Source organism: Porites lutea, chromosome 6 (genome assembly GCF_958299795.1).
Source record: "Porites lutea chromosome 6, jaPorLute2.1, whole genome shotgun sequence".
Lineage (NCBI taxonomy): Eukaryota > Metazoa > Cnidaria > Anthozoa > Scleractinia > Poritidae > Porites > Porites lutea.
Window position 1 is genome coordinate 16,243,947 of NC_133206.1, and position 23,694 is coordinate 16,267,640.

Below are 23,694 nucleotides of genomic sequence, written 5' to 3' on the forward strand. Positions count from 1 at the left end.
AATGGATTGGAGAATTTGAATAACTGAAACTAAAAGGGGTTTGGGACAAGACATTTGATTATGCGTTTAGTTTAACACACATTCTCTTTTTTTCCCACAGGCTTCTTTGGTGACCCCTGTTACTTAGTTTCAAGCAAACAATGCTTCATCTAAGTGGAGGGTTGGTCCACTATAACCTTCATTGTAGCAAATATGTAACTCTTATGGTTTTTTTAACTTTCTCGACTTTCACCAATCCAAATCAGGCATCAACGACCAAAGCTCCCTTTACTAACTCAACCCGGTCTCTAGTGACACTTCCAAAAACGACCACTTCAACTCAGGCTCCAACGACACCCTCGCTAATGACTAATTCAATTAAGATTCCAACAGTAATCCTACCAGTGACCTATTCATCTCAGGTTCCAATGACACACTCATCAGTGACCAATTCAACTCAGCCTCCAACGGCACCCTCACCTGTAACCAATTCAACTCAGCCTCCAACGGCACCCTCACCAGTAACCAATTCAACTCAGGCTCCGACACCCTCATCAGTGACCAATTTAACTCAGGCTCCAACGACACGCTCACCAATGACCAATTCAACTCAGTCACCAACGGGACCCTCGCCAGTAACTAATTCAACTCAGGCTCCAACGACACTATCACCAATAACCAATTCAACTGAGGCGGCAACGACACTATCACCAGTAACCAATTATACTCAGGCTCCAACGGCACTCTCACCAATGACCAATTCAACTCAGTCACCAACGGGACCCTCGCCCGTAACCAATTCAACTCAGGTTCCAACGACACTATCGCCAGTAACCAATTCAACTCAGGCAGCAACGACACTATCACCAGTAACTAATTACACTCAGGCTCCAACGACACTCTCACCAATGACCAATTCAACTCAGTCACCAACGGGACCCTCGCCCGTAACCAATTCAACTCAGGCGCCAACGACACTCTCATCAGTGACCAATTCAACTCAGGCACCAACGACACTCTCATCAATGACCAATTCAACTCAGTCACCAACAGGACCCTCGCCAGTAACAAATTCAACTCAGGCTCCAACGACACTCTCACCAATGACCAATTCAACTCAGGCACCAACGGGACCCTCGCCAGTAACCAATTCAACCCAGGCTCCAACAACACTTTCATCAGTGACTAATTCAACTTGGGTTCCAACGACACTATCGCCAGTAACCAATTCAACTCAGACAGTAACGACACTATCACCAGTAACCAATTATACTCAGCCTCCAACGGCACCCTCACCAGTAACCAATTCAACTCAGTCACCAACGGGACCCTCGCCAGTAACCAATTCAACTCAGGCTCCAACGACACTCTCACCAGTAACCAATTCAACTCAGTCACCAACGGGACCCTCGTCAGTAACCAATTCAACTCAGGCTCCAACGACACTCTCACCAATGACCAATTCAACTCAGTCACCAACGAGGCCCTCGCCAGTAACCAATTCAACTCAGGCTCCAACGCCACTATCACCAGTAATTAATTCAACTCAGGCAGCAACGACACTGTCACCAGTAACTAATTATACTCAGGCTCCAACGACACTCTTACCAATGACCAATTCAACTCAGTCACCAACGGGACCCTCTCCGGTAACCAATTCAACTCAGGCTCCAACGACACTCTCATCAGTGACCAATTCAACTCAGGCACCAACGACACTCTCATCAATGACCAATTCAACTCAGTCACCAACAGGACCGTCGCCAGTAACCAATTCAACTCAGGCTCCAACGACACTCTCACCAATGACTAATTCAACTCAGTCACCAACGGGACCCTCGCCAGTAACCAATTCAACCCAGGCTCCAACAACACCTTCATCAGTGACTAATTCAACTTGGGCTCCAACGACACTATCACCAGTGACAAATTCAACTCAAGCTCCAACGCCACTATCACCAGTGACCAATTCAACTCAGGCTCCAACAACACTCTCACCAGTAACCAATTCAACTCAGTCACCAACGGGACCCTCGCCAGTAACCAATTCAACTCAGGCTCCGACGACACTCTCACCAATGACCAATTCAACTCAGTCACCAACGGGGCCCTTGCCAGTAACCAATTCAACTCAGGCTCCAACGACACTATCACCAGTGACCAATTCAACTCAGGTTCCAACGACACTATCACCAATGACCAATTCAACTCAGGTTCCAACGACACTATCACCAGTGACCAATTCAACTCAGGTTCCAACGACACTATCACCAGTAACCAATTCTACTCAGGTTCCAACGACACTATCACCAGTAAACAATTCAAATCAAGCGCCAACGACACTCTCACCAGTGACCAATTCAACTCAGGTTCCAACGACACTCTCACCAGTGACCAATTCAACTCAGGTTCCAACGACAATATCACCAGTAACCAATTCTACTCAGGCTCCAACGACACTATTACCAGTGACCAATTCAACTCAGGTTCCAACGACACTATCACCAGTGACCAATTCAACTCAGGTTCCAACGACACTATCACCAGCAACCAATTCAACTCGGGTTCCAACGACATTATCACCAGTAACCAATTCCACTCAGGCTGCAACGACACTATCACCAGTGACCAATTCAACTCAAGCACCAATGACACCCTCACTACCGATACCGACTTTGCCTCCCCGTTCAGATACAGGTACTATTAAGTTTGTACAAAATGCTGAATTTGGCCATCGCACAATGAAACTTACTAGTTTTACTCTTCTCTTCCATAATGACTGTTTCCTTTGTGATACAGTTTTCGAGCTTTTGGCGATACAGTGTTTCACAGGTTTCATTTTCGCGATTTAATCGGGTAAATATGAAAAAGGACATTAAATTTCGCGATTCAAGCAATCTTAACTTGATTATATTTTTCAAAAAAGTCTGATCATTTAAAAATTTCTAGATAAACTGGAATTAGCAAAACGCATATTTATTTTTTTGTACGAATCTAGCCAAACAGACGAAAATGAAAATGACATGAAACTGCAATCTTTGCAAAGTTATTTCACAACAGAAGATACAAAATGCAGTTTAACAGTAAAATCGGTTTAAAATATGGGTATTTGTCGATAAATATCCTGTATATGTTGTTGTTATTACATACTAATCATTTTTTCTGGGATTTAAATTTTTATATGGGTATTCAATTTCGCGAAGATTTTTATTCACGGGTCATTAATTTCGCGACTTTTTTTACAATCGCGAAAAACGCGAAATTAAAAACCCACGAAATAAAGTAACAATAAATTATCTAGTTACTATACACTTTGTCTGTAGTCCAGGCCATAAATAAGTCATGCTGTAAACCTCGCTCCAAATCTATCCACCGTAGCTTTGAAGCCTGGCCTAGCCCCACACAACTGAGTTCCTATCGCTCTTCAAATTAACACAGCCCTATATTACCCGCAAATTCTCCTGTATGTATACCTACAGAGTCTTCATTACAGTTTCCTGTTGTGTATTTACACCTGAACGATACTACACAAACTGGGCTGTTCGAACAACTTGTGCAGAGAATGTATAGTTTAACCTTTATTAGGAAAAAGGTGTAGGTAAAGTCCATCAAAATACGAGAACCGGGGCATAGGAGCTCTTGTATAAAGGTTGCTGAAAATTCATAACCTAAGGTACTCCTGAAATGAACCCCTAAAAGTAACCAAAGCGGGTATGAGAGGACTCCTAAAAACGACTTTCATTATTACCTCCGTCACTATCTTCCAAAGGGGAAAAGAATATTAAGGAACGTTATGACTGTTATAGAAAATGTCGATTTTTTTTTTTTCATTTCCTTATAGCACCTCTTCGGCTTGTATGTCGATGGAAAAACGAAAGTTTCAAGCTCCAACTTTTAGATGCGTCCTCCTCAATTTATCGCTCGTTTGAAACATCCATCAGTAATCAGGTAACGCCCTTAAAAGGCGACTAAATATGCTCATCAGAATTTGACAATAGAAAGTGAGGGACACTAAGATTTTTTTGAGATAAGTGGTATCTGACTGTTTGAAAATGTATGTCGACTAGCATAAGAAACTTCAATTTTATATAAAATGTGTAAGTACGTTTATAACTGCTGTTTGGGTTCTCTTTCTAATCACTGAACGATCCTTGATGTGGTTAGATATCGTTCAGCCACAAATCTTTTCATTCCATCCATTCTCGCATGGACTACCGCTATATGTGGAACAAGACCTACTGAAAACTGTATCATAATGCAATTAATGCTCATCTCTTGATTGCAGCTCAAGTCAAACCTTTCGCCACATGTGACAGAAGTCAAAATCCTTTTCTTACGGTATGTTGTCCGGGTTGGCCGTGTCTTAGATTGGCCAAGGCGTGGACTAAATACCAGTGTTAACTTACTGTCCTCTAGAGACAGACGTAATTATCGTCCTATCACGAAAGAGAGACAAAGAAAAAAACAGGATTCCTTCCCAAGGGATTCAATCCTATGACCTCCCATACACCGGGTGGGCGCCCTATCCACTGAGCCGCTGAGAGACTAAAGTCTAAATAGTTTTAAACAAACTCTTGTTCTAATCCATTATCAGCCTCGGCAACCGTAATAAATGAACATTGCTTATAGTAAATAGGTTCAAGAACGCACAAAGAGCACAATAGAACATCATTTTCAGCATGAAATAACTCATTTGTAAACACCCTTAAATTGCGGTTAAGTAAGACTCCATTGAAATAACCGGCCCGCCCTTAGAGTGATACGTGTCACTGCTAGCATCAAAGTGTATTTATCACCCGGCTCTGGGACCTGTCACTTACCTTCTCGATCAACGTAACTATGTATTAGACTACAAGAAATAAACAGAATAGCCTCGGAAGACCAACAAACCTCACCAAACTTCACATGGATTTGTTGACGAGTAGTTTCACTTCATTCATTTATTTACAGGCCAGGAAGTGTGGAGGTTACTGCTGCCTTAACAATACCAGAAGAGAAAAACGTAACTATAGTAGAACAAAAACTTGCCTCGTTCAACCAGTCGGGAAAGTTAGGAAATGTTCCTTGGACTGCAAGTTACTGGGGTTTTGAAGGTAATTAGGTATCTTAGTATACTTTGATCACTGAAAACATAGTTTTTGTCCTGATGGGGCTGCGATGAACCTCTGAAGTGGCTATAACCACATCATACAGATCGTATGAGGCTTTGCAATTTTCTGAAGGTTCGAGAAGGTAAAACGGATATATATTAACAATCACCTCTACAGAACGAGGGCCATGAAGGTGTGCTTCAGCCACAAGTCGAAACATATTTACTGTTGTTGAAACTTCCATATAATGGCCAACTCTAAATAACAGCAACACCCAGTTCTTCTCAACGGCCACATCATCAAGTATATCATTAATAATTAATTTGAAATTGGTACATGACGCAATCCTCACACAAATCCACCCATACATTAAAATTGTAATGATATACAGTGCCATTTTTTAGCCCGACGGTCACTGGGTGTAATTTTGCCTCGACAGCAGCTCTAGTGGTCCTGGTGTAGTGGTTTGGCAACAAAAGAAAAAACCTACTAGATTAAATATTTTGAATCCGGATCAAACGTATTTCAGTAACCATGTAGCTAATAAGGGAGCAGTGACGTGCGGAGTCAGATAATAGCGGTTCGTAAGCAGTTTACGATGGTCTGGCTATAGAAGTCATTCCAAGGTCAACCAATCAAATTCAAAGACGACACTGAATTAGAGCTTTTATATTTGGTTGCTTCTCATATTGACTAAGGTAAGGTCTTTTAAATATGACAGCAAAGGCTTAAACTGACGGCATCTTTTAGACTCATGCAAATTTTCCAAATCTGTTTATCGGTTTATCAATTTTAAATTTTGGAAATGAGTCTACATAATTAACTGTCAGTGGATATAAAGAACAAATTTAAGATTTATTTGTTGGATTAAGGGCCTGTTTACATGAAGGTGGGGGGCCCCATAGGAGAGGTAACCCGCCTGTCCATATAACCTCTCATTTTAATTTGATCACATTTACATTGCAGGTGGGGTGACCCGCCACATGCCACTTCACCTATCTGGCGTCTCCCATCTCCATGTAAACAGGCCCTTAGTGGACTTGTCTAAATACACTTCACTGAACAGACCCTTAACCAGGTTTAAGAACTTAATTAATCACCACCATGCGAAACGTTCTGATTTTCCATGGCTGACTGATTGGTCATTTGCTTGGTAGAAGGCTTATCTATTGATTGGTTGATAATCCCTTTCGTTTCGGTTACTATCTTTTCCAGACGTGTCTTGCCTTCCACCGTATGTCCGCTTGTTGAGAATGAGTGACAAACAACCTCCACTACCAATTCGTCGCTCAAAGGATTTTATCGTTCAAGCAAGTGTCAATAAGTCAAGCTGTAACTCATCGCAAACACTTATATTTGTATGGTATTTATACAGATATGAGGTCGTTTCTTCAGGAAAGTTAGACATCAAAACGATAACCTTATTGGATTCAAAAAGCACTGAATGGAACTTAAGAAAGAGGCAGCTTGAATACGGACAATATTTTCTGGATTTTAAGGCCGCGTTTGCCAGTCACCCACGAGCGTTTGGCAGTGCTCTGGGATTTTTTAACATCACAAAATCCCCGCTCATAGTCGAAATATCAGGAGGAAACAAAGTTACACGTGGTAATGGAACCGTTGTAACACTTGACGGATCTCTATCAAGAGATCCAGATGTCGAACCTGATGACCATTCTTCGATGCACTTCACTTGGTTGTGCAAAAAGCGTGACGAAAACTTTCCTAACAGTTCAATAGCTTCAATCCCGGTCGTTACACCATCCTCGGGTCCAGGAAATGGTGGCTGCTTTGGGACGGGTGTTGGAAAACTAAGTTCCAGTGACATTACAGTGAATTTAGAAACAACAGTAATGTCCGTGGGCGAAAGTTATGACGTAAAACTTATTTTGACGAAGGATGACCGGGAAAACTTCTTTGTCCAGGAAATTGAGATTGTAAGCGGTGATCCACCCCAAATTACTATCAGGTAAATATAACAGTCCTTAGGCTCATTCGTTAGACTCCTGGTTAAAGGTCGTGTGATTGACGTAACTGCGTGTTATCTTGACGTTTTTTAATTTCTACCTATTAATAATCTCCTCTGATCGGTGGATGATTTCGCAATGCCGTTCTATATCGTATACCAAACTGAAAACACAAGAAATAATGGGCAAAATTTTGGTGGGGGGGGGGGGGGGGGGGGGGAAGAGGGGACCAGGAGAGAAGCCCTACTGGAGGAGAGACGAGATCGCGAAGTACCGTGGGTAGCCAACCTGGACCGAAATCCTGATCAGTCTCCAGGTGGTGAGACCCATATCCCCTTGTCACAAGGAACTAATGGGCACCAGGAGGAGGCCGTCCTAGGTGGAGTACCGATCAGGTGGGGTTGGGAGTCCACACCCTAGAGTGGGTATTTTTCCGAAGCTCCAGAGATAAGCCGTAGGGTAAAGTGCAGCCGTGGGTTACACCTCCCTGTCATACTAACATCATTGTTAGGGCACGTTAATTCGAGCTTAGGAGAAAATTGTAGGTGGGAGTTTTAGTTGTTGCAGAAACAATTGTTGACTAGTTATTGTGCTGTGGCATCGGTATTATTTAGTGGCTCCATCTTTTGCATTACGTCATGTTCATTTGGTGATCGCACCTTGGGCAATATATGAATACCAGAATTGTCTATTGAATGAAACGGGATGTTACGCCGCAAAATGTAATAATCGCCGCAAAAATGTAGTATTAACGCAAACTGTAATAAGAATCGCCGCAAAATGTAATACTAAAGCAAAGTGTAATAACATTGACGCAAAATGTAATAAAATTTTCAACGCAGAATGTAATAATCTTTCAACGCAAATTGTAATAACTTTTCTAACGCATAATGTAATAACGCAAAATGTAATAATTTCCGAATAACGACGTGCATGCTCTTTCAAAATCGGTATTGTTGATCAGTCATCGGTAGTAGCGAATTCAGATCTTCAATTAAATTATAAGCTATTATTATTATTGATATTAATATTAACATTATTAATAATATTAATATTACTGTTAATATTAATTATTATTATTATTATTATTATTATTATTATTATTATTATTATTATTATTATTATTATTATTATTATTGCTAATATTACAATGAAACAGTTGAAATGAGGAGATGTAATCATCTTTAGGGAACCGAATGGGACGTTTGTTTCCGCTGATTTGAACGTAATACAGGTCCCAATACAGTGCCCACCTAGCCGTCTCCTAAGCCAACATTTCGCCCTAAGTGAGAAATAAGTGTTAATGTTGGCTTAGGGGAGGGTTATGTAGACAGTTTCCCATAATTATCCAAAAATTCTAACCCAAACCAAATTACCCATACACCCTCCCCCCTCAAGTGGTCAAAAATGGTCGGCCCTAAAAAGACGAAATTGCGCACTTTTTATGGATCTCCCAGTTCAAGATTTGGCGCCGTCAACTCTAAGCCAATGGCGATTGCGTTGCTGAGCAAATTCAAGGTTTCGTTTAGCGTCGAATGCGTTTCCTGATATTGAGTCGGTCGGTCGGATTGAAAAAAAAACTAAAAAACAAAATCACAAGAAGTCTCGGAATGGGAGGCCCTGGTACCCCAGGACGACGTTAAAAGTTAACATTCACATATTTGGATTAACAAAATACACAATATACTGTAAAAAATGTTTATGTCTTTGTTCCTGTTTTTCTCTATGCTGTTACTATGCTCATTTTTCAGATTAAAAGAATTATTTCAAGTGAAAAATGGTTTAACTAGGTCGTTACTTTTTTTTTGAAAATGCTAAAAATTTGGGTCGGTCGGACGACGCTAAACGGAGAAAAAAAAGAGGATGGCCTGTCTTCTAATCACAACTGCCTTGCCAGGCGAATTCAATGTTTTTGTACATCAGCTTAGCTCTACTGCAATCAAAAATGCGTTACTGGGCTAACTAAAAAAGTTTTGCGCTATCTGTTCTAGGCAAACGACAACTGCCTTACAAGGCAAACTGATTTGACTTTGCAAAGCTTGGAAACTTCAACATAAAAGAAACTTGGACCTAAAAAACAGCATTAAGAACAATTCAGCCTCTATTAAATGAGAACTTAGGAAAAGTAAGCTACAGCCAAAGTTGTCTGGTTCTCATGAAAAAAAGTGTGACAGATATCTTATATTTTAAATGCATTTGAATTACGCTTTGAAATGTGATTCTATTACTTGTTTTCGACAACAGCTATTTCATTTGACTGAATTAAATTCAACACCTGAAATTAAACCAAGTCTCTCAGTTGCTACAGTTGTGGTACAGTACAGCAAGCTCTTGCAGCCATTTTTGTCTCCTCCTTTGTTGGGGAAGAGTGTTGCGTGACGAGACAAAACACGGCTGCGATCGAGAGAGACTAGCTCAGCACGGAAGTAAAACGACGTTTCAACCGTTATTTCATTAATAGTAATAAGAAGAAGAAGAAGAAGAAGAAGAAGAAGAAGAAGAAGAAAATAAATATTATTACTATTATTAATATCAATATTGATAATAATAATAGTAATAATAATAATAATAATAATAATAATAATAATTCACATCGAGATCTGGATCAGCTACTGATTACTGAGCCACAATACCGATTTAGAAATAGCATGCACGTCGTTATTTCGGAAATTATTACATTTTGCGTTATTACATTATGCATTAGAAAAGTTATTACAATTTGCGTTGAAAGATTATTACATTTTGCGTTGAAAATTTTATTACATTTTGCGTCAATGTTATTACATTTTGCGTTAGCACTACATTTTGCGGCGATTCTTATTACATTTTGCGTTAATATTACATTTTGCGGCGATTATTACATTTTGTGGCGTAACAGTAACAGATGTAAATATTCTTTACAAAAAGTATCGAATTCTGTAAGTAATGAACAAGTATGACTCAGGATAAAGACCAGACCAGTCATACCAGTTAAAGGAAAAAACGTAATACTAAGCGTATTTGAATTCTTTTATCAATCACGTATCATTAAATACGGTTCAACTCCTTAAAGATACTCTGTTTCTGATACAGTATTCAAGTAACAACGAAGCACTCGCGACAATAAATTCTTCTTAGCCAATCTCATATCTCACAGTACATAGCCTGCAGGTATCACAGGCGTGAAAATGTCTTTTCCTTGAAGGTGTCTCATCAACTGTGAAAAGCCTGCAAGTCCGTCAACGCCAATCAGCCTGGAAACCACCTGTAAAGGGAACGCCTGTGACAATGTCACATATCAATGGCAACTTGTCACTGTACATTCACAAAGTGGTCAAGACAACGTGGAACGTCTCACACGTGATATGACGCAAAGTGACCTCGATCTTCCTGGACTCAGCATCAAGGCAAATCAGCTCAACGGAGGGTTAACTTATCAATTAAAAGTTACGGCTTCACCGGATGACGGGCCTGCAGGAAATGCCGCTTATCAGTTTGAAATGAACGTTCCACCGCAAAATGGAGAGTGCACTGTGTCACCGAAAAGTGGAGAGGCATTGGTTACCAAGTTTGCTGTTACATGCACTGGTTGGCAAGTAAGAAAATGTTTATTAAGAGGCGACTGTCTGCTTACCCTACCATCGAAAAGTCCCGTGCGGCAGTCAAGTACAAGTAGATTTTCTTTCTGGGCAAATAACTTTTAACCTTTCCTAATAAGGCTCCATGCAAGTCATCCTCTAGCAAAATCATCAACTAAGACGAACATGAAGTGGCCTCGGGCGAGCATGATGTGAGCCCTGTATAAGCTATTCCGCTCGGAGTGGCGTGACACACAAGTAGCTTAATACACAGCGAGCAGTGCTTTTTAGTTTTCTTTTCAAACTTACTGGGGTAGTGCGCTTAAAACATACATGCGAGGCACAGGAAAAAAGGACGTCGCATCCCAATCCACTTTAATTATCATCGGTCGTTGTTTTGCAAACGCGCTGGCTGGGATAAGACCCCGAGGAATCTCGATAGAAAAGGGTGACTGCAAGCAGTTTGGACTAAAATTTTCGAACTGAATCATCGTTAGTCCCAAATAGAGTATCATTTATTGGAGATGGATAAGTGGTGGGAAGAATTAGAGTTCCTGATAGTAGTGACCCTGGAAAGGGTTATCATTTGTGGTACCTACAACTGCGATCATAATTTGTTGAATCACTTCCAGAAAGCACAAGATAATCAAAGTGTTTCCACGAGTACATGCATTGGTTCCCTCTCCTTCCCCGAATGTCTGTTTCACGGCTTTGCTTGGACATAACCGTCTGAAATATCAACATTGAAGGGGAAGGGGCGAACAAACCGGCAAGCGTTTCAATAATTCTAGCTAGGAATGTAGTCTAGGAAAGGGTAGCAAAATTTACCTGAACAAGGCTTGGTATAGATTGAGGGTTTCAAGGTCTCAGCTGCACACACTTACCCAGAAGTTCAAAAAGTATTTCCCGAGATCAGGCTAAATTATCCATACGTTTACTCGGTTTTAGATGAGATAAGCGAGGAAAAGTTAAACTCATTAACTTCATTCTCTCAACAGGACGAAAACACGCCACTAACATACCAGTTTCACTATAAAACCGACAGGGGTCTGTACACCGTGGTTTCTCATGGATCTGAAAGTCATGCGACCACGGTTCTTCCTTCGGGCAAAGAAGACAATAATTACGAAATCTATTTTGAGATAACAGTAACTGATACTCTGTCTGCAGCTGCGAAAATCATTCGCAAAGTCAAGGCAAGCACCAAAAAAACCTTTTCCTATTTCTCCCCTGTATAGTGACTCCATTTTTTGCTTTGCAAATGTTGTTGACAATGAGGAAATCTTGTGGTTTTGACTATTTTTGTTTCCTCCAAAGTTCGATGTGGCAGACAAAGGTCGTTAGACATAGTGTGTCACTGAAGTAGCCCAAAAGTGTTGACAAATAGCTTTTTAGCATGAAGCTTATCCGTTGCTAGATCTTTCTGGACTTGCCACATTAAGCGAACAGAGCGAGCTTTTTAGGCCGCGAAGGGGCCAGGCAAGACGAAGTCCCGCGCCATATAAATCAGACGAAGGACTGTTTTGAAAGTCTAAGACTTTTCTACAGCTTCTAGATCTCCACAACATCATCATAGTTAGCATAAAAGCTGATGTGGGCTTGCTACAGCAATAAACACGTCTTTAAGGTTGGTATTTACATTTGGGAAGTCGAAAGTTTTATTACATCAATTACGCCCTTAGGTCAAACCCGCACCATCGGACAAGGATCTTAGCGGTCTCACTGTGGGTAACAGCAGTCAGTTTACCCAGCTCATTCGAGCAGGAGACATAAAGGGCGCTACACAGCTCGCAAACGCTGTGCTTCGAGAAGCTGAACAGCCAGGAACCACAACAACCGAGGAGAAAATCACCGTATGTGAAGTAGTTCTCTTAGCGTAAATAAAAACATTTAGCTAATAGTATGGTCAGAACTGTTTTACATTTGTTTTGTGTCTCATTTTTTCTAGCCGTTTACGCTTCAAAACTTTCTGAATTGCAATGCATAAAAAGGCAGAAACTAAGTAAAACATTTAAGGGTAAATTGCTCATTTAAAGTTCTTCCAGTAAAAATCGCATGGGATAGTTCCCCATAATACGATGGTTCTAGATGGTCGTTTTATAATTCGTCCACCTAGTTTGCTTTGTAATGTATATGCGTGTGCCTTAATCTTCAGATCATAACTTCTGTTGTTAAAGAAGTTTCTGGAGTAGAAGCAGGCAATCTACAGTCCTTAACACAAGTCACTTCAGTGATCGCACGAGCGACATTAGAACCCAGTGAGGTCACATTTGATACACAGGTAGGTGTACAGGTGTTTATTCAGCAAGTTACACTGAGGGACTCGGATGAAATAATCTGTGCTCTTCCCACATGAGTCGAACCTTCGACCTGGTGGTTACGTATTTATTTGCATGTATATTGGAGGGAAGGCTTAATCAATAAAAGCAAATATAAATCAGTCTTTAACTTTCATCTTCTTTTCTTTGTTTTCTTTTACAACTATTGTACGTTAGAGTCTTGTTCTAGAAACTCTTCAGTCGATGACGTCACTATTGCAAAACAAAACGAAAGACGACTATGGTTCAGAGTACAACTTGGTTGAGCAGGGAGGAGAGAACCTGGTATTGATTCTTGGTAATCTTCTCAAATCAGCTGCACAGAAAGCGAGCGTGATAAGAAAAATAGAGTCGGCGGAAAAACGAAATGAGGTAAGAGTCATATCAGTGAACCTGAACTGGAACAACTTGTTGGATAATGAAAGCGGAAGGAAATAGAACTTGAATAATTACGTTACGACTCAGTGATATTAAGTCACAGGTGCGTTAGCGCTTATTCCTTAGACAACATGAACCAACCAATAAATAGTTTTCTTGACGTTTAGTCAACCAATCAAAAGGCAAGACATTCAAAGACCTAGAAATAACTAAAAAACCTATCCAAAGGGTGAAACCACCTAAAATAGCACATGATCTGATCTCAACGAGATTCCTCTGCATTATACTTATGAGATGTAGAAAAATAGGCTAAGACTTCATCAGCGTCAATACATTCCACTTCACAATAATGAGATTGCACTTCAAAAAACGAACAATTCGGTCCCTACTATACTACTGAATCTCTTGTGTAAGCGACATAGGTATGTGCGGCGCCAAAAGATGAGGTTTTTGATATCCTTTCGTCTGAATATTTGGTAGAGGTATTAAATAAACCATGAATCTGGGCCTGAAATAGGTTAAGGTTTTCTGCTCTCAGGTATCAGGGTGTAGAATTGGGTACGTTCTCTCTATCAACATGGAGGAATCACCCATTACGGTTTAAAATAGGCTGGTAAGGGTTTTAGAAACGTGCCGCACACCCCGACCGTTATTTTCCATCAACCCCCAGAAATTATATCAACACCTGACATGTAACAACTTTTTCATTTTACAGAGCGAGAAGATATCCAAAAACACGGAAAAACTCGTTAATGATGTCGCTACCACTTTGTTGTCGAGAATGGTTGTAGACCAGGAACCCCAAAAACTGAAAACGAAATCCCTGGACTTGGTGTTAAACAAACTCAGCCCTAGGTCCCTGACAAAAGACACGAACATTGATGACGATGACATGGGGTTTAAACTTCCCTTGACAGCGATCACTGACGAAAGAACCTCAGATGTTGAATTCATTGACGCAGTGGTAAGTCGTCTTGCTTGAATGAAGAAGAAGCTTTAACTTCTTCTTCTTCGTACAGATAAACCATATTATTACTTTCATGTCGTGTCTTTAAAGTTCAAAATATACCTCTAAAATAAATAGAACTCAATATTAAAAACAAGGTAATCAAGCTTATGGGACTGATGGGGCTGAAAGTTAACAAAACGCCCACAATATTTTACAGTTCTTATGAAAAGACCCACGCCACTTTGATAGTTGATCACTCCACCGCCAGAACTATTGCCGGAAAAAAATTGTCATGTTTTCTTTTTTTTGCAGCTAACTGCAAGTAGCTTCAATCCTTTTACTTGGGACAACAGTTCAGACTTTGTAAGCTCTCACGTTCTCAGCTTGGTGCTTAAGGATAATAAAGGAGAATCTTTGACGGTCGAGGACAGCAAAGAGGATATTGAAATTAAGATTAAAAGAGACGGGCAGCCAGAACCAGAGTCGGTTGACTCATTCTTCGTTAAACCCAGCAGTCGAGGAGAGATGCAGTACCATACAATCGTCCTGCCCTATGCAGATGGTAGCGCTTTAAGACTGAAAGTGAGTAATGCCATAGGTCTTAACTCACTTCTAGATAGTCTAGGAGGAAAATACGTCTTGCATAGATTGCAGCCTCCTGTAATTCATGTGGCTCATCTTTAGTCAAGAAGGGAACATGAGATAGAAAAGCTAAGTCCCATAATCTTGTGAGGAATTAATTCATTCTTAGCTTGCATAATTCCGACTAGGGCCCTGCCCTCGATCTGCCCCCACCCCAATTTATATGCCCATAGCTTCGTTTATAATAAAGAACAGATGAGAATGTCATAAAGTTGTATTTGATTTATATTGTAGATCAAACCAGCAGGATCCGCTGTGCTCAGTGTGTTTGTACGATATGGGCAGCGCCCAACTGTTACAGACTTCGATGCCAAGAGGAAAATCCCGAATGAATCGTGCTCTATGAATTCCGACGGTGAATGTAACGAGGAAGCTTACGAAATTCTCTTAGATTATGAGGTGTTAAATGACCCTGGAACCTACTACATTGGTATTCTTAGCGAAACAGATGACATACAGCCCAAAAGACGCCGGAAACGTTCTTGTTTTAAACGCGGGCGCGAAAAGCGTTCATGCGTCGAGATTAAGGATCCTCCGAGACCCGAGAATATTACAGTGAAACCAGTTTATGACCCGAAGACAGATATTAATTACTCAATGAGTGTTCTTGAGGAAGAATGCCTGTTTTGGGACACCGCAGAGGAGCGCTGGTCGTCAAGAGGATGTAAGGTAAACTGGTAGAAAGAGAAGATGAAGAGAACAACATTGCTACCTCAAATGCGAGAACTTTTCTGCAGCAAAGTTCAGCAGCCACAGGCTAAATTATACTCTTTTAACTGTAGATGCGACCATATCCACGGGTGTTAGTGCAGTTCGCAAGGTTTATATTTGTTTGTTGGCGTCGCCAACAAGGAATCAGGCGCCAATTATGAAACTCTCAAACAGATCACTGTACATGTAACCGATTAAGAGGATGTTTCAGTAGGGGCGACTGTTTAGGTAAAAGTGTAGTGAACACTGCTTAGACAGTTTAAGGTAATTTTGTTTTTGATTTGCATCGAAGTAGGTTTGGCTCTATAGATGACATTCGAACACTAGCCAGAGTTGGTTACCATAAAAGCGCGTCCCAGCGACTGATAAAATATCAAGCGATGTAATACTGTGGATTCCGAACCTGGGACATGCTTGTGCAGGCAAGACATACAAAAATTACGTGCAATTATGACGATGGCGAATTGCGTGTTGAATTCTTACCCGATGCAATGACTGATCGAGACACGAACCTGAGCAATCCGTGCAACCAGCACGCTCAGACGATGATGATGATATTGCTTTTCATTTATCACTCTTTTCCGTAATGTTCTAAGTTCTTTTTTAGCTTTTTTTCCCTAGCGTATGTGGTCTGGCCAGCTGCAAATGGAAGGAATGAGCTAATCTTTATTCCAATCCCCTCCGACCAGTTTTAAAATTGACTTCTTTACCTCTCGAGAGTGATGAAACAAGTTGATATTGCCGGTTCACACCTTCATTTCACATCGCGTCAAAATCCGCTCCAAAATTCGAGTGTGAGAAACAGTTAAGACCTTTGAAGCAGGCTTTAAGGGTCAGAAGAACTAGTAACGCTTAATCCCTCCCCCCCCCTTTACCATTTTATACACCACCTATGAAGTGGACTAATCAACGCTGTTCTTTACATCGTTGTTGTTACTTTCCTTTAAAGGTTGGCCCAAAGTCTAACAAGACCTCGCTGTATTGCCTATGCAACCATCTGACGTCATTCGGCGGAGGAGTACTGGTAAAACCAAATTCACTGGATTTTGATGTTGTCTTCAATGAACTTACGCGACTCCACGAAACAGGAAACATCGCCGTACTCAGTACCATAATTGCTGCTTTGTTGTTGTATATCCTAGTGATAATAGTTGCAAGAAGAGCAGATAAACGAGATAGGGCTAAGGTAGGGCCAACAAAAGTCATTTGAGTATGTAAATTATAGTTACTGTAACTGATTTACGCTGATTCAGAGTTTCATCAATGACACTTTTACGAGTGACTACGCACAGCTCCCTAAGACCTGAAAACCTAACTGACCAATGGTAGAATGGCAAATTGAGCATCGGAAGACGAGTTCAATCTTTTTTGCACGCCCTCGCCTTCTCATTTGACGTCGCGTTGTTTTTGCTACTGTCTTTTCAGGCAAAACTGACTGTTATAAAGTCATTTATTAGTGACGAAACTGTTAAATAATCGTAAAAGAAAACGTGCAGTGTAATTCACCTTTTTTTCCCTTTTACCTTTCAGACTGGCCCTCCCTTGCATTTAAACTCATTAGTCGAAGGAGACTTTCAATACGACCTGACTGTAGCCACCGGGGTATGGAATGATTCTGGGACAGATGCTAACGTTGCCATTGTCATTTACGGTAGCGAGGCACAAAGCCAACCCATAATACTGAACAAAAATATGGTTAAGTCAAGAACGGTTTTAGCGCGAGGAAACGAAGACTCGTTCGTAATTCATATGCCCAACTCTCTCGGCGTGATTCAGTACATCCAAATATGGCATGATAACACAGGAAAGCACCCGTCGTGGTTTCTTCGTCATTTGACTGTAAAGGACCATCAAACAGGAAAACAATGGACGTTTAATGGCAACACTTGGTTTGCGCTAGAAAAAGGCGACGGCAAAATCGAAAGACTTCTTACTCCTATCCCTGCGGAGGAAATGAAAACTTTTAAATACTCGTTGAACGCGCGCGGCTCGAAAAGCTTCTCCGAAGGCCACTTATGGTTGTCAGTAGTTACCAAGCCACCTAAAAGTAAGTTCACGCGCGTCCAAAGAGCAACTTGTTGTCTGTGTCTTTTGCTGTCTGCCATGTTGGCTAATGCTCTGTTTTACAGGACTGACAAGGTAGCCGATCAAACCATTCAGATTGGTCCGTTAAAGTTCAGTTGGAGACAGATCATAGTAGGACTTCAGAGTGCTCTCATAGTCACTCCGGTAAACTTATTGATCATGGCATTTTTCAAAAACAGCGCTGAGAAAAGTTCAAATAAAGTTACTACCTGTACACCACTAAGGCGACGAGTGTCTAAGCGACATCGGACGTATTCCATTGTGAGCAGTTTACCCCAGATAAACGACGCTGATGATGCTTCACACCAAAAGACCACCTTTTGGACGAGAACAACAAGTCGCGTGCGCGGTATGCTAAAAAAGGACTTCATGTTCCCTTACTATTATGTATACATCGCTTGGTTCCTATGTTTTGTGACCATAGCCCTGTCTTCAACGTTTACGTTTTTCTACAGTTTGCAATGGGGAAAGGACATCTCAAACCAGTGGTTATCCTCAATGCTTGTTTCTTTCACAGAAGACATTTTTGTTTTGCAGCCTATAAAAATCGTGCTTCTCATGATTGTTACAGCGTGTCTTTTTGGTAATAAAACTGATACCAAAGAAGACAGTCGTTCGATCAAATCACATCAGCAGTTATCCACTGAAAATATTCACGTTGATGGCCTCCAAAGTATTGAGATAGATATTCCACACGACGATGATCTCAAACGTGCACGGGAGTACCGAGTGAAGGAAGCAAAAATGTTTTCTTTTGGCAGAGAGTTGGTCGGGTATTTGTTGTTCCTATCCTTACTGATGATCGTATGTTACGGCAACAGAAGTTACCATGGCTATCTAATGACTAAAAACGTCAAAGACACCTTCAGTAACTTTTCGTTGGTAAGTATCTTAAAGGAATTAAGTGATGACCAACTTAAAGAGTCCGAAGGCACTAGGTTGTTTTGTGGCGCCCGCGTTTTGCCATACATAGCCTGCGAATACAGCCTCCCGTCATTACTCCCCGTCGCTAAGAAGTTACGCGACGTCGCAACGACGGAAAACGATGGCAGGTGGCTGTTTTCGCACGTTATGTATGATTTAAAAATAACAAAAAATCTTGGGCATTGGTGGGCATAATGAGACTTCTCCCTCCCTCTCGGGATAAGAGGGATTTAGCATCGACGATGGCCGGGACTAGTGCAGCTAATGGAAATAAATGTCACTTAATCGTCCGACGACGAATAGGAACAGGGAAGTGATTTTAATACATGTTCATTCACGTGATTTAGAGAGATTCAAACTAGATACTACTTTCCGGCCAGCAGAAAGCCCTCAAAAAAATATTGTGAGGCTCGCACTTTTACGTGTTCTCACTGTCGAGGATAGAACTCTCCTCATACAAGCTAATTTTGTGGTATAAGGTATTTCGTTAACAAGCGTTAATGTTCAAGACTGTATGACTACGCCTGACAGAATTAATCAAATGTACGTTTTTGTTTAGGCAAAAGACCCAAGATTTTTCTGGAAATGGCTTGGAGGGCAGTTTGTAAGCGGTATTTTCGCCAGTGAATGGTACAACGGCGAAAAGGTGAAACAGAAGGTGTATATTGGTGACAAGATATCCCTTCTCCTTGGAATGCCTCGCCTAAGACAGTTAAGGATTCAGAAAGGTATTTCATTACTACTCATTAGAGCTGAGGCTTTAAAGCATCCATGGAAAAGCGAGATAGCTTGGCAAAAATATAGGCTCTAACTTGAAGTCACTTATAATTTAAGAGGGTTAGAAACACAGACAGTTCCCTACATCATAAAGCTGACAGTGGCCAACATGGCCCACTAAATACCAGCATGACGTTATCATTGGCCTGCCTCGGGCACGGCTTAATTAAGTTTTACGTTTCGTCGCCTCCGCCGAAAAAAGACATTAGGGAGTTTAAGATCCAACGACGCGGACGACAACTAGAACGTCAAAAAAACAATAGGTTTAATTAGCAAAACAACAACTTCGCACGTGCAACACACTTTTTTGTTCATTTCTTTCCCGTTTTTGCACGACTACGACGTGAAAATGCCTAATTTCGCGTTTTATGGAGGACGTAAACAAGCAACGTCGAAATATTATTTCTCTTTCTGAGCTTGAATATGGTCTCTTGAAATTCAGCTTTAGGAGGTTTCGCCTAGGTTTTGACAAAGTAAGTGGGTAGGAATAATCGCTATAAAGACTTAAAAAATTCAAATTCACTTTTTAAGCGACGTTCTTGTCGCCGTTGCGCCGTTGGATCTTAAAGTCCCTAATACGGCAGACGGATAGCACAGAAGGCGTTGCGTGTCCCGTCCGCCACCCTAAACGGGGCCAATCGTTTTTGTGGGCTTGGGTCGCTTCAGATCAATAAACCACACACTAAACAGACTTGGAACGATGAGATAGTTAATTAAGAAGCGTCCTGCTTAGGACTTCACTAACCTAGACGATCAAACAACTTCAAAGAACATTGTATTGGGATAGGAGAAGGTGTAAACTCGACATAGAAAAAACGTAATGAATATGGCTTCGTAGCTTAATGTACGCCCGTTGTAGGCGTCTAAACTGGTCCACTATCACGTAAGTTATCAACCCTTGGTATTTAACGGACGGCGATTACGTTCAAGACGTACCATGCACAAAATCTATACTGTCAATGCAGTTCAAAAGGATTGCCCAAAATTTCGAAAGCTGCCAAATTTGTACATTTTTCGAAATATTCGAAGCGTAATTTTTTGGAGTTCGTAAAAACTCCAAGTTCATAAAGGGCCATCCTCAAAGTCCCGAGATATTTCGCCTTTCTGGTGAATTTTCCGATGTTTTGCGGCTGCATGACTACACGAGGTGTACTGGATAGTACACCTCGATGACCACTTTTGTGTCAAAGATGAGTGGAAGGTCGAGAAATTGTGCTCGGGCACCGGTACCGGGCCGGAATTCTAACGTGGGTACTTGACAAAAGGGTGTGTTCAAATTAGGGTGAATTCACATTTAGTGCCAGGGCACTAGTTCCCGGGCACGGTACAAAATGGTGCTTTGCCCACACTCTGGGTACCCAAGTTGTCTTTCGTCCACTTTGCTCCGTCAGCAGACGCCATTTTTGCAAAGGGAGCGAAGAAGTTGACTGTGGGTAAAACTCCTCGGAACCAACGGAAAACACGTGCACACTTTAGTGCCCAAGCACAACGTCTCGGCCTTGTACTCGAATTCTACCGCGGGTAAAGGTGTGTTCACATTAGTGCCCAGCGAGTATCGTACTCGGGCACCAGTGCCCAGGAACCAAGTGTGAACGCACCGCCGGGCACGTTGCTTGAGTACGACACCCTCTTGAAAGTACAAACGCCAGAATTCGGGAACGGTACTGGTCCCTGGCTACAAAGGTCAAACCTTGACCTCGGACACCGGGTCCCACGCGTATTCTGTTAGCTCCAAGGCAGTCCACTCCTTTGCATACCCATTTCTTCTTGCTATGCTCACGTTTCACAATGGCGTCTGGCAAAAATGAAGCGAATACAGTTAGATATAGGTTACCCTGGTGTGAACAAAAAACCCTTTTATGCCAGTACCCTGGAAGAGGTGCTCGGGCACAAAGTGTGAACATAGAAATTTTAAGTTGCCACAATGTTCTCTCGATCCAAATTATTTTTCTGTTTCAGATTCCTGTTTAGTTCCAGAAGAGGTTACAAAAGTAATAAAACACTGCAACGACTTCTACAGTTTAAGTGAAGAAGACAGAACCCCTTTAAATCTTCCAGGGTGGCAACCATTTATTGGATCTGTGGATTGGGCAAACTTTTCTGATTTATGTCCAGCCCCGTGGAATTATATATCACAAGAAAAACTGCAAAACTCGCCAAGCTGGGGATTCTTTGAGCTTTACGACGGAGGAGGTTACGTTGCAGACTTGGGATATAGCTTTGACTCTGCAGTTACAGTTATTTCTAATATACATAAATTTGGTTGGATCGACCGACAAACCCGCGCGGTGCTAGTAGAATTTTCCATTTACAACCCAAATACAGGATACTTTAGCATCTCGACCTTCTTTCTGGAGATATTACCAACTGGTTACGGAAATGCTTTTCAAAGGATCGATACACTTTTGTTAACCAGTACTCAGACCGGTTTTTACCAATTTTATTTGATATGTCAGCTGCTGTTTATAATCTTAGTATTCTTGTTTGTTCTTCGAGAAGTATACAGTATCTTCAGAAAGAGATGCAGCTATTTCCGAGACGTCTGGAATTGGATTGAACTCTTACAGATAACGTTATCATTTCTGGTTGTAATCTTCTACGTCATTAAGTCGAAGCTCTTTCTTCGAAGTGCTTTAAAGGTTAAGGAAAACCCTTTTGTTACAGTCAGCTTCCGGGCCGCTATTAACTGGCAAGATGCGGAGAGCGGAGTGTTAGCGATTGCAGTGTTTATAGCCACCACAAAACTTCTACATATGATTCGATTCAATCGTCATATCAGCATTCTTATGACATCGTTGCGGGCGTCAAAAAGTTTTATGCTTTCTTACTCGGTCATTTTTATCATAGTATTTCTTGCGTATGCACAGCTAGGAAAGCTGGTCTTGGGAAATGACATACAGCGTTACTCTTCGTTCACAAATACCTTGTACTCCGAGCTCCTTATGTGCCTTGGCGGGAAAATGGGACTAAGCGATTTGATACGGGTAAACCGCCTTCTTGGACCACTGTTTGGATTTTCTTTTATTTTGCTTAACGCCTTCATTTTCGTCAACTTTTTTGTCGCCATTTTAAACGATTCTTACGAGGAAGTCAAGGAAAACACCGACAAGCATTGCCATGAAGATTTTGAGATGGCAGATTTTATCCTCGAAAGACTGAGTGAGCTTTTGGGACTCGGTAGTCGACACCACGCGGAAAAAGATGGTTATGAATCAAAAGGGAAAATACCAGCTTCTAGTTCATGTGAAAATAACAGCGATGAACTATTTAAACAAGACGAACCAAGGGAAAACCCCCACGTTTCTGTTTCAACATTAGCGTCCCTATCACACCGATTTCGTCGAATGGCAAAGAGAAAACAGCTACGAAATATAAAATTATGGCGGGAAAGTGTAAAGAAGGAAGCTCAAAGACAGATCCCAAAGATCGACGAGAAATGCGTGGATGGAACATCAAGAACGGTTGCAGGAGAACACCGGCTTGCCTCAAGAATAAGTGCTTCCGACACTTTCTATCAAGACCAATTGTTTATGAGACTGGAATCATTGACAAGTAAACTTGTAAGGGATTATGTGAGAGAAGATATGGAGTTTCTTTCTCTAATTCGACTCTTGTACATTGTAGATCACAAGGAAAATGCTGAGACCTCTTCTACTCCAGAAACAGATACCACTTTAGATGACATGGAAGTATCTTCTTTCTTAGACTCCCCAAACATGTCAATGTACGGCGCATGCGTTGACAACTGGAAAAGCAGTACATCCGGGAATTATTCAGAGGATGAGATTGAGAGCTTAGAGCTGCTAAGAACCAGAGCTTCCCATTATAGGTTACCAGATCACTTGAGACAGGGAAAGGAAATGCAGCATAAGCTACGTACCAGAGCGTCTGGGAGCAAAGGTCGCGCGCGAAATACAAACGCCTCTAACACCCCTATTTTCAAGTACTATTCCTTCATATGAGGTGTTTTCCTGTTTCTTTATTTTCGGGGAAGGGGGGCGGGGGTTAAAAACACGCTAAAAATCCAATAAAGGAATGAGGTAGTGCAGTCAAATCAAATTATAATCATAATAAATTGTAAACGTGCAATATTTCTGTCAAAGGTTTCTTGGTGAAAGTTGTTCAAAAGTAATAAGGTGCTAGCTTTTTGGAGGTTACGGGCAACGTTTTGTCGAATTGCAATGGGCTGTTTTGGGAAAAATTAAACAACTACCTATGAAGCAACTCACTTTACTCAGCCAATCAGAGGGCAAGAGAACGCATTGCTTGGTAAAAGGCATACATGGCTTCAGTGCAAAATCATAAAGTTTGGATTTT

General features: G+C 41.3%; 2 protein-coding genes across 3 annotated transcripts in view; one reads left to right on the plus strand and one right to left on the minus strand.

Annotated features, from left to right (window-relative positions):
• Window positions 1-344: 344 nt before the first annotated feature.
• Window positions 345-23,355, plus strand: LOC140940634 (polycystin family receptor for egg jelly-like). The gene is made up of 17 exons (XM_073389624.1): window positions 345-2,676; window positions 3,821-3,927; window positions 4,265-4,317; window positions 4,930-5,072; window positions 6,285-7,038; window positions 10,221-10,611; window positions 11,592-11,789; window positions 12,276-12,446; window positions 12,749-12,874; window positions 13,089-13,283; window positions 14,005-14,253; window positions 14,551-14,820; window positions 15,115-15,549; window positions 16,541-16,777; window positions 17,122-18,558; window positions 19,160-19,328; window positions 21,337-23,355. Exons 1-17 carry the CDS (start codon window positions 345-347, stop codon window positions 23,337-23,339), a joined length of 9,270 nt encoding a protein of 3,089 aa, XP_073245725.1. The 3' UTR covers window positions 23,340-23,355.
• LOC140941753 (tRNA-dihydrouridine(16/17) synthase [NAD(P)(+)]-like) overlaps window positions 12,925-23,694 on the minus strand; it is a 75,823-nt gene continuing 65,053 nt past the window's right edge. The window contains exon 14 of one of the 2 annotated variants that reach the window (XM_073390768.1): window positions 12,925-13,124. The gene's annotated coding sequence lies outside the window, so the exon portion shown is untranslated. Of the gene's footprint in view, window positions 13,125-20,638; window positions 21,173-23,694 lie in introns of those variants that run through there. The other variant, XM_073390767.1, reaches the window with a different exon arrangement.